Source organism: Ascidiella aspersa, chromosome 1 (genome assembly GCF_963924565.1).
Source record: "Ascidiella aspersa chromosome 1, kaAscAspe10.2, whole genome shotgun sequence".
Classification (NCBI taxonomy): Eukaryota; Metazoa; Chordata; class Ascidiacea; order Phlebobranchia; family Ascidiidae; genus Ascidiella; species Ascidiella aspersa.
In genome coordinates, this window is record NC_139447.1 from 10,152,032 (window position 1) to 10,163,834 (window position 11,803).

At 38.9% G+C, this 11,803-nt stretch overlaps 1 protein-coding gene across 1 annotated transcript in view; it reads left to right on the forward strand.

Moving 5' to 3' along the window:
* Positions 1–11,803, forward strand: part of LOC146167413 (semaphorin-6D-like) — a 29,655-nt gene that overhangs the window by 16,518 nt on the left and 1,334 nt on the right. Inside the window, exons 3-4 of the mRNA XM_083385575.1 lie at positions 2,118–2,226; positions 10,224–10,290. Coding sequence (XP_083241701.1) covers positions 2,118–2,226; positions 10,224–10,290 — 176 coding nt within the window. The remainder of the gene's footprint in view (positions 1–2,117; positions 2,227–10,223; positions 10,291–11,803) is intronic.

Below are 11,803 nucleotides of genomic sequence, written 5' to 3' on the forward strand. Positions count from 1 at the left end.
CGCTTGTTTTTTTGCTTTGTAGCCTTGTATATAAGTATGTGGGCACGTAAAATGTTAAGTAATTAAATTACGTTTTTCCATAGTGCGCTGGAGACCCTCCTATTTTTTCCATCGACAGCATTTAGCAAGCGCTTGTTACTGTGTTCCGGAATAAAAATTAAAACACGCGAACACGTGCAATTTTGAGGAAATTGTATAGTTTTTATAAGGTAGTGCTGTTTTGGTGCATTGCAATCTGGTGAAAGATCTGTGCGACTATTATTGGTTTGATTTTTTGATGTTTCACGCGGTTTTCACTAGTTTCCTTTTTCTGTTTTAGAAAATCAGTGTCAAAAGAACTAGGTTTTTCTTTCAGTCAATAGAGTACAGTTCTGCCAATTAAACAGTTGTGCCAATTAAAAATTACAGTTGTGCCAATTAAAAAGAAAATTCAAATTCAATTTTTTTAAGTCCTCAATTTTCCTTAGTTTCGCGTTTCGGGTCAATTTCAACAGCTACCACTTTACTTATATCGCACAACAAGCATTTCCCAACCTGTAAACAAACTCTCACCGAAAGTTCAGTAACAAACATGTTCGAAGTCCACGTAGAATCGTTCCTTGAGAGTTAATACGCACGTGCTTGTACGACAAGCAGCAGCCGATAAAACGAGCCCCTCGGTTTAAGTTACACTACCGCTGTTGCTGGTAAATCGAAACCGCCAGCCGTTGTTCTTGGCGAGTAGCGGAGCGGCGCCTTTGTGATTTCAGCACCTGTCGCTGGAAAGGGGCTGCAGCATAAGCTGGTTTCTGCATCGTGCTGCTACTGTATTTAGACTTGTTGTGTTACGCTGTTGATGTCGCGTTGTGCTTATTTCGGGAGCTGCCATTGTTTTGCGATCAACGTGAAGAACCGAGTTGGTCCAACCAACACCCACACTCATTCGTTTTTAGACGGGCTTTACACATTTTTTCCAGCTTGTTTAGCACACGGCATTGTTGTGATGACTTAATTCGATGACTTGACATAAGTGCACTTTTTCTATTTTGTTATTGACTTTTTTCTCAAAATCGGACGAGTTTGCCAATTTTAAAGGTTTATCGTTGTACTTTTAGTGATGTGACTTTTCTAATTTAGTGATTTGACCCAAGTTGACTTGCTATAATGATGACTTGACTTGGCCAACTTATGAATTGGACTATTGCACCGTGCTTCTACTGCTGCATTAGACTTGCGGTGTTACGCTGTTATTATGTTGCGTTGTTCGTATTTTAAAAGCTGCCATTTTACTGTTTCGCAGCTTGTTTCACCACATAACCTTTACTCAATATATTTTTTGTTTAGACTGTTTTCTCTAAATATTTTTGCATCTTGTTTTAGTTCATCGACTATACTTTTTTGTGGCGATTATCCCCCAAATTTTTTGTGGCGATTTCCCCAACAATTGCTCCTCTTTTGAGTCTAAGAAACTTAAAATCGCTGAAGGCTTTTTTTGCTTGGAAACGGTCGTTTAGTCTTTGGCGGGTGTGCAGCGATGCGTGCAATGCTGCAATAGCACAAAAGTGTGCCGCTTTTTTTCAGTTGCTCTTATCTTGTGCGCCCTTTCCTCCTTATAGTGTCGTAAACAATAAATTTCAAAAAGACCCAGTTAAGTCCTTTGAAATAATAGGTAAAGTCCAAGTCAAATGATTTGAAAAACATATGAAGTCCTAGTTAAGATATTTTTGTCAAAAGACTCAAGTCAATTAAATTCACGTAAAAACAATGACTTCAGTGCTCTTAAGTCAAGTCACGGTCATGTCATTGACCTAGGTCATTACAACACTGCCCTCTAGGCAATATCGTGTTACGATTAAAGAAATAGATCAAAACAAAGCATAAGCATGTATTTGAAATGTTCACAAAGTATTTACTATTTTTAGTTATTATTATTTTTTTTTTGTATACCAAGCGCGACACCCTCTACCAGTTAACATACAACTCATAGCAATTCATTTATGCAACATTCGTACAACGACCAACTGTTAATAACGTAACTCATGATAGAATAGAGTTGCGCTACGATTAATACACGTATTTGTCTCACTAAGTACCCCTTGCGATTTTTACCTAAAATTACCGTATTTTTTTCCTTTCAGATACGATGGGATACCCGGTTTTTCGAGGGGAAAGCGGACCGGATGGCACCCCTCTCCAGTATGTCCAAGGAATGACCAAAGTCGACGATACTTACGTTGTAACAGCAAGGTAAGTTCCTGAAAACATTTGCCTCACTGGCGAAAGTTAATTTAACCTTTTTCGGCGTTGAAAAAGTCCGTTTAAATGTTGTTTTGTTTTGTCAGTTTTGAAGTAATGCTGCTGTTAATGTTGCGATTTTGGGGCCTTTTACCCTTCATGACATCGTTAGTGTGTTTCGTGTTTATGGTGTTTTGTTTTGCAGGAAAGTTAGTTTTATCATTGTACTCAGCAACGCATACTTTTTCAGTCTCTTTTAGTTCATTGTCGAGTTTTGCGGTCATCGGTGTCAACCCTTTGTCCTTCTTACTTGGTTGATGTCGCGTTATCACATCTTCAATCCTACTTTGTACATGTTATGTATTACGTTATAATAACTGAGACCAACCAACGGATGGCCGTAGGTCCACGCGCTTGCGTTTGACCTTTGAGCGCCCGCGCAAGGTCACGCCAGTCACAATTACAAGCAGCAGATGTCCGCTTCTAACCGCTGTTGTCGCTGCTGTTGCTGCTGTTGCTTTTTAAGAGCTGGTGCTCACACAACTCACGTAACACAGTACGGAACCTGGGGAATCAAGCTTTAATCTGCTCAACTAGTGGCCTACGTGTAACTTAAGTCAGGGGTTGTTATACTGGCGTCCGCGAACCCCTTGAGGGTACGTTGACTAGTTTTAGGGGTTATAGAAGGCCTAAGGAAAATAGTTTATAATATTTTTTAAATGGAGGAACTTTTTTTATTTTTTGAATAATAGTTTAATTAAAAACAACACTTTTTGGTTCTTTTCTTTTTAATGTATTCAGACTTTTCACATTTTTTCGGACCAAAACAGCAGATTTCTTAAATATTTTTATTGTGTGACGTTAACTCCAAAAATTATCGCTGACCCTGGTCCATGCGAACCAAAAACATTTATCAGAGGTTCGCGTTTAAAAAAGTTCAAAAACCCTGACTTAAGTTCGAACGCTCGTTTTTCTGTTTTTCTCGACTCGTCCCCGTGAGACAATCGGCTCGTGTGACGTATAATATGATTGTGACGTACGTAAACAGATCTAAGTTTTAACAAAGCAAATCCAGCTTAATAGATTGCTTCTGCTTCAAAGCTCTTAATTTATTCACTGCAGACAGATTCGAGCAGCCACTTCGAAATATAGATGCCAGATACAATGTCTTCGTACTGACACTAGTCCCATACTAGAATGATTTTAATACCAACTCCATACCAACTAATATTGGTGTTACTACCGTGGTTAGCAATTCAATACGATTTCTACCGCCAGACATTAATAAGTTTTACAACTGAAGGAAAAACAATTTTATAGTAACCTCATACTATGATCATAATACATGGCTTACATGACGACTTGTTTTCGTGCAAGGATAAATAGCAATGTCTCTGCCACAGAGTCTAATAAGCAATGCCCTGTAAATATTTTAACGTTTTATTTTCGAAACCTAAATTAGTGAAATACGATATGTAGTGACAAAAAGTGCTGCCCTTTCACTTTTGATTCAGAATTTTAACCATGTAAGTCAGTAATACTCAAACTGTGTGCCGCGGCACACTAGTGTGCCTCGAGAGATTGTCAAGTGTTGCGAAACTTTTCGTAAATTTTAAAAATATGTTATTTGTGTTGCAAATAAGCATGCACGCAAGCACTTTGGATAAGCACTATTCATTAGAAATTAATAATATTGAGACATTTAGATATATAGCTTGTCGTACGTTCAGGCTGATTGTAAGATTACTCTATTGTTATTCTGTTAAAAGTTTGCCGCGAAATATTTAAGATTATGTTAGTGTGCCGCAAGCTAGAAAAATTCGAGAACCACTGATGCGGGTCGAACAGGTCAAAGGGCGTGGACAAACGCAAACGCCAGTTTCCAAATGGACCGCGGCATGTTGGCGCCTGGCAATGGTTATTATCATAGAATTGTCCCCGAACTAGTTCGACTATCTTGGCTAGGTTCCATGTTGTTACTTCGGGCGCAAACGCGACGTTTCGAATTTCGCTCATTTGCTTTTCCTCTGTCGGCTTGACTTTTGTGACTCCCACTTGGTTGTCCAAGTCTCTCGGGGATTTTCCGTTATTGATTATTTATTATTATTTTTCTTGCTGTGGAAACGAGACCTTGCGATTTTATGGCGTGGGAAACGGTGAGACTGAAAATGTCGTGTGTAAATATTCGAACCGAAATTAGAAACGCTCTTTAGGGAATCTCGCCAAATGACACATCGTAGTACCATAGTAGCAAGTCAAGTTTCATGGTTGTTTAAAACCATTTACCTTCGTTCTATAGCTGTGTTTCTCAACATGTTTTCTTGGCGACCCTATTTTCTTCAGTGAACTTTTTGTAAGCAAACCAAACATAAAGACATTGGCACTGGGAAGTTCAAATTTGATGAATATCAGACAGGTCTTCGCACTGCTTTCACATTTTTTCTAAATTTTTGAAGAAATTGCTCTGCACCGATATCAATACATCTAACTATGTTAAATTCTGCAGTCGGCGACCCAACCAAATTAAACATCGGTCCAATTTTGTGTAGCTATCCATATGTTAAGATATACTATTCTATTGGCATGCGTAAAACACTATCCACGATATGTTTTGTTTGGGATTCCCAATTGATAATAATCCAAGTCCCATCGAACCGTTCAGAGTGGTTCTTAAATTGCCGGATGGCCGAATACGAGAGAGTGAAGGGTCCTACATGGGCCTATACGTCAGAGCCCATCGTACTAATCGGACAACGGCTAAGTACGACTTATTGCTTTTGTAGAGTGTAGGTATAGTTTCATTGCGTCTAACCGCGCCCAGGTTTGGCCCAGATCGGCAGATTTAATATCTATTGCCTTTTAAAAACTGCGCTCACCCCTAATTTGACAATTAATGCGAGAAAATATAATACCATTCAAAACACTAAACGCAATATTAGCTTTGAAATAATAATAATTTAATCGGTGCATCGCGGATTCCCTGTTTTTGCTTTGTTTTTCAAAAAAATGTGAGTCCTACCTGCCCCTAAACCAGTATTTTTTAGAGCAAAAAATTCATTAAAGTGAAGAAAAGCTTTGCTTAATGTTAGTTTCCTATTGATTTTTATAATTTTACACGGATCCTTTTTAATACTTTTGCATCCATGTTTTTTTATAATATTTCTGAACAAGTTAAAATAGTCCGCACCGTAATTTGTTTTAAAGTTGAGAAGCACTGTTCTAAACCAAAAGGTGGACTTTATAAGATTTTCCTATTTTTGTGTACAATCTCTAACGTGATTTTATATGATATTTGGTATTGTATTCCCTTTTTTAATTATTATTATTTGTTCATTTAAGCAAAATATGAATCACATTCGGTGAACTATAACCTCAAAAACATGTTTTGTACTTGGTCGTAATTTGATCCCAAGCTTGTATACAGAAAAAAAGATGAAATGGAATCATTTGTTGTAAGTATACGCCCCCCGTTACCACCCTGACACAACTCGAGGCGACTGGAGTTTGCTCAGGGGTGTGTGCTCCCAATTGAAAACCTCTTGTAAGTGATCGTATGTTGACATTTGTTATTGCTCCGTGTCGTGTTGTTGGGTTTGACTGACGCAGCGACGATTTCAATTCGGGTCGAGTTGGTTTGATTTGGATATGGATGACGCTTGTTTAGATGTTGGTCTTGCCCCTTGAGTAATTCAAGGTCGCGGGAATCTAGTTCGTTGGGATGTTATGGTTTAAGTTTGTGGTTAAACTTGTAACAGATTTAGGCAGTATTTATCTGAATGTTTAAGAATTTAATTTTTATGTTTAATACTAATATAGATTTTTCAAAAACTGTTTCTTACTAACATTTATTTGGACGGCCCCTATATGTTTAATGCAGGGATGAGCAAACTTAAATGGGCCAAAAAGTTTATTTTTAAAATGGGTCAAAAAGTTGTTCAGTTATTTTCTCGAAGTTTTCTAAAAACTGGTATCTTGGAAAAAATTCAATGTTGAATTAGCTAAACCTTGACCTTCGTAATCGAAGCAACCCAACCCCCCAGCCTCCGCCCCGCAAAAAAAATCGCGTCAGATTTAGTGAAAAGTTGAACTATCACGCACGCCCGTTTACGTTCAGCGGACCGAGGCCCGTAACGCGTGTAAACACGATTAGTAGCAATCGCTCGACGTTCATTGTTGTGGGGATATGCCCTGTCACCCACTGCCCCACCCCACATTGATCCGGGACTTGATCGACGCGACCAAACCTCGTTTTTGACATTTGCAAATCAAAACTGCGATTCTTCGTGACTAGATATTTAGTTTTTTCTTATTTTTCTTATTTCTTTCTTATCCCTAACTTTGCTATGTATATGAATTTCACGAAAGACAAATGTCTGATCTTTTTTTAACTTGGGTTTTTATACGTCGAGTTTCATTGTTTAGATATGAAGTGTTGTCGTTTTTTACAAAATTAGTTAATATTTCGCAATTTAGCGATCGCTGGACAGTACAAAATGCGAAAATTATTCTTTTTAATTTTTTAAAAGAAATTCTCGCAGTCAAACAAAGTTTGTTCATATTGATAATGACGAAAAGATATGCCTAAGTAAATGGCACTCAAAGTTCCTTAACAGAAAAATAATTTTTACTAGCGTTATGCAAAACGGATGTAGTTTTGGAGATAGCTTGAAAACAGTCAATTTTGGTGAAAATGCTTAAAAACTCACACTGGCACAACGCTCACAACGCTATAGTGTTTCTCTCAACACCACGCACGGCTTAATCAACCTTAATTGTGGTCGTTAAAACCTCGACAGGGCAAACACAACAGTGTCCGACTCCCCCCCTATATTCCCGTTTATTCCCCCCCCCCCCCCCCCCCCCCAAAAGCGATCGGTTTCTTTGGGCAGCGCGCCTGGCTGCTAATGATACGTGAAGCAGCGGCTATTACAGTTGGTCGGCCGTTTTAAAAGTCTCCACTTTTTAGCCTAGCCGTTGAGCGGCGTTCAGTTTTTGTCTGCGCGAGATTGACCGATAAAGCCCTGTTTGAAAAGTCTCCGGTTACAAACCTGACTGGTGCCTCTGTTTCTTTGTCTGCGCTGCTGCTAAGGCTTTGCTGGCTGCAAAACGCTTAATTTATGATAAAGTGTTTTTTTAGTACTTTAAACGCTTTCGCTTTATTGGGGCGGGTAGTTTTATCTACACCAGTCACGACTGTCAGATAAATTTTAAACTTTTGTGTCTAAAGACGGTCTTTTTGTGAGATTTCTTTAGAAATGCATTTCACCAAAAAGGCATATTTTGGCTTTAATAAATTAAGAAACGAAACAACGCAAACATAAAAAACTGATTAGTAACAAGTATTACGAAAGTAAAAACTACAGCGGAACTAACACTATATTTGGGCAGGACGACTTGTAAAAGTTAGAAATTACAATTTCAATTATATTTGCATCTTTTGTTCTTTACCGTCGCTTTGCTAAATGCGGGCGGGAATTTTCTTTTTTAACAGATACAGTAAGCGGGTTGAATAGCGAAAGCACTAATCACCTTTTATTTTCCCGATTTACGAATTTTTGGCGTTTATCAATTACGCCGCCTCTTTATTAATAGTTGCGCTGTGACTCATAAAAGCAGCAGTTCTCCTTCAAAATTAGCGGACCCGCAGTAAACGCCCAACACTTTATTAAGGCTATTTTTTTCGGCAAAAAAGTCTTTGACCCCCTCGTTTTTCCAGCTGATTGACCCCGGGCGCAGATGAAAAGGCTGGCCCAGTGGGGGCGTAATCCGATCAGCGCTGACCCCCATGTGGGCCCAGTAGCCCCAACTGAGCTTGCGTTGACCCGCTTTTGTTCCCCGGATTTTCACGTGACCCCGTTTTGTGGTCGATAAACACCTTGCCTGTTGTATAGTTGTGGTCCACGTACACATGGCTTTGAGTAGATGGGCTTTCGGATGCTATAGTATGGGCGGTTCGTTATTGTCAAGATGTCAACGCTCTGTTATTGTTGATGCTAAAGTGGTACTTCCTGAGCGCTAGATGAATATTGCCGTTGTAAATAGGATTGTTGCTGCCCACATGGATGCTAGTTAAAATGTTTTTTGTAACGAGCCTCAGTATGTAAACCTGACACTAGGGATGCTCGATACTTGACATTTTATTCGGTTCCCGATACCCGATATTTTGGACCAAAAGAATCGAGATCCGATCTGATACCAAATAACTTCGTCACTTTGCTTAAACAGGGAAATAGGTGAAATTGAAATGTCCAAAGGTATTTTTGTGGTTATTAGGCGGGTTAGGAAATTTAGCAAGAAGCTAGTTGGTGAAATGGTGTAATTTTACAATTTATATTTTTATTGTTTACCATAATATAATCTAGATTTGAACGCCAAATAATAAAAAGTAGTTTAAGATTTCGTAATGTTTACGATTTAGAGTTATGTTTTGGGCGAATTTATCAGTCATTGTATATCGTTTTTCTTGTCATCTTTGTCTCGTTTTTCTTTCTTGTTTTTTTGGAGGGGTAATCAAACTCAATTAGGTTCTCCAAAAGGGTAACGACACTTAAAAGGTTAAGAACCTCTGGCCTAATGTCTGGTTACCTGTCATCGCCCACAGATTTGATTGCTTTGTGACGAAACACTATAAGAGGTGTAGCGTCACGCTCGAGCGACCACGGTCAGACGCCTACTCCGATGATGGAATAAGCCCGACTTGCTTTCCCCAATCGTGACTCCCGGTTTGGGGTTTCCTTTGCTTGGCTTTGGGGTTATTCTGGGTCGCCTGATTGCGGGTTTCGCATAAGGCCATTAAAAACCACGTTTAGCTTTTAGCTTGGTGTAGTCGTTTTCCTGTTTGGCCTTTTTTGTTGTTGTAAAGTTTGACGTTTCGCTTGCTTACTGGCGCTGTATGAGAATTTCCTGTTGCTATTTTTTGGCAAATTTTAACCTTTTGGTTGCCTAGTTCTCAGTGTTATAATGACTCGACTGAACTGCACTCAAGTCGCTGCTTACGAATATCTTGACGCTTGATTGCGAGTTATACTCAAAACCAGTAAAAACCTCGTTATCTTTTTTCTCAGCCCAGTTGCTTTCCTGTTTCGCTTTTTCTTTTGTGTGAAGTTTGACTTACCTACAATGACTCTAGATAATAAAGTTTCGTCGCTGCATTTTTTTGCAATTTTTTGATTCTCACAACCCAGTCAAGGCAGTCATGCTCATTAACAAGTTGTTGTTTTTAAACTTGTGATATTTTTGGTTGCCTATTGGCGCTCAAAAAGCATTTGTTTTTGCTGTGCTTCGGCAAATTTTGACATTTTGGTTGACGAGTGGCGCTACTCAATAATGTCATGTTGCTATTTTATCTTAATTTTAACTTTTTGTTGCCTAGTTATTAGTGCTGTTAATGCCCTGACTTTAGTGAGCTACTTAAAGTCATTGCAACACTGTGTATATGATCGAAGTTTGGGTAATATAAAAACTGGATCGTCGCAGACTTTTGCAGTAAAACTTTCCTGGGATCAGGTCGTGCTGTTGTTGTTTTTTGGCCCGGGCGAAAAGTCAGACGCCGCATCCTATCTTGTCTCGAAAATGTTGCGATTAAAGCATACGCCCGGACAATGCCCGGATAAAGCGATTTGCGCCGCAGCTTTGGCTTGTACGCTCTTGCAGCGCTTCATAAACACTGCTGGATTTATTTAGTCAGTGTCAGATGCTGCACAATTTATTATTCGCCCAAAACTGTGTAAAGAAGAAAAAATAAACTTTATTCGGTAACAGCAATGTGAAGTTCTTGTATAACAGCGCGATAGAGTGTAAGCACTTAAATAAGACTTAAAATCTATCTTTATTGTTCAACTTCTGCCTTTTATGTAAGTCAATGATAAAACTTAGCTTAATAAATTAAAAAAAAGTTATTCTATTTAAAATTTAAAACAAAATACATAGCTCTGAGTCAGAAATCGTCTCATAAACATAATTGGTGTGAATCAGTTTAAGCCTAACCGTATTTTCTATTTATTTTTCAGGGACAACTTGTTCGTAATGGATCCAGGCTCAGATCCAAACGCAGCGGGAGACATCAACAGTAAACAGGTTCGTTTGTGACCCTTCTGTTAAACCTAACCTAAGTACAAGATATTTGGCCACAACTCTTCCAGTACTTTTGACTACTTTAACTTCTGTGCACTGGTTGATCAATCGAAATGTTATTATGAAAAATACGATAATTGGGTCAAACTGAGCAAATTTTACCAAAAAGGACCTAAAGAAAACTCATAAGTCGAGACATTTGTCTGAAATACTTAAGTCAAGTCAAGTAATTTTACCCAAAATACTTCAAATCAAGTCACTTGAAAACAACAGTGTTATTAAAACACTTAGCCGTGTCCAAGGCATACCGCCATTTGCCAGAAAGAACAGACTGCTGAGTAGAAGGAAATAGGCACTTTATAGACCCTTACAACCAATAGGATAAGATTACTAAAATATCCTAACAGTATTCCCTAAAATATCCCAACACTATTTCCGCCTTTTATTGCCTCAATAGTTTTGTCGCTGAATCTAGTTTTAGACTATAGGTTGTAAGGGTCAATAAAGCGCCTATTTCCTCCTAATCAGCTGTCGGCTCTTCTGGCAATGGCGGCGAGTCCATGCAATCCATTTATGGTAAAAAGAATCTGATTTGAAACCGGAATTCTGACCTAAAATGTCGTCCAACTGAGATTCGCTTTCCCGAAAACTTTGTCGAAGCGCGAACACAATCGAATTCGCACATGAGAGGCGTTCGATTCGTTTTCCTTTGTGGGCAAATACTGCGTAAGCTAGAGAAATGTCGGAATAAAAAAGTCATGCGTTTGCTACAAAACACTTTGAGCAAGATAATTATTCTCCATTTACCCCTGGTGCTTGACTATGGCGGTTTTGTGTCAGGGGTCTCTTTTGAGATAAACGTTTCTATACTCTTGTCGGTAGGTATAGGAGATGATATGCAAACGTGAGCCCGATTCGTGTGCCTACGTAATACCAAGTGCAAAGTCCGACGTACAAACTAAACAATACGCACCAGGCATGTTTATGAAATCCGGGCTACTGCAGCTTCCTCGTGCGTGTGATACTGTCGACGATGTCGTTTTAAGTAACCCGGGCTGTACAGACACGAAATCTGCGGTTAGTTATCAAATTTTCTTCACCTAGGTCCTAAGGCGAAAACGCTCAACTGCTGCCAAAAAGCGGCTGGGACGATTTACATACAAATACTGTTTTTTTAGAATAATATCGTGTCGTGCGTATCAAACCCTTTAGCCGGTTTACCATTTTCCGACCAGCTTTTTAGTTTGACCTTTTTATGAAGTTTTTATGAAGTTGGGTGCAAATTTATGAAGTTGGGTGAAAAAAGGGGACTGACGGCTTTTAAATGTCGTGTAAGCCACCTAAGGGCTTATACAAATGTCAAAAAAGTTTTGGAAACAGTCGCAAAAACCAGACCCATTCGGTTAAAAAGAGGCAAATTCAAGTACTTTTGTTTGAAAACTGGAGCCATGCCGTTGAGATAGCGGTCATTGGACTGGCGCAGTAAATAAAAAAAACCTTTTAAAATCCTGCTTGG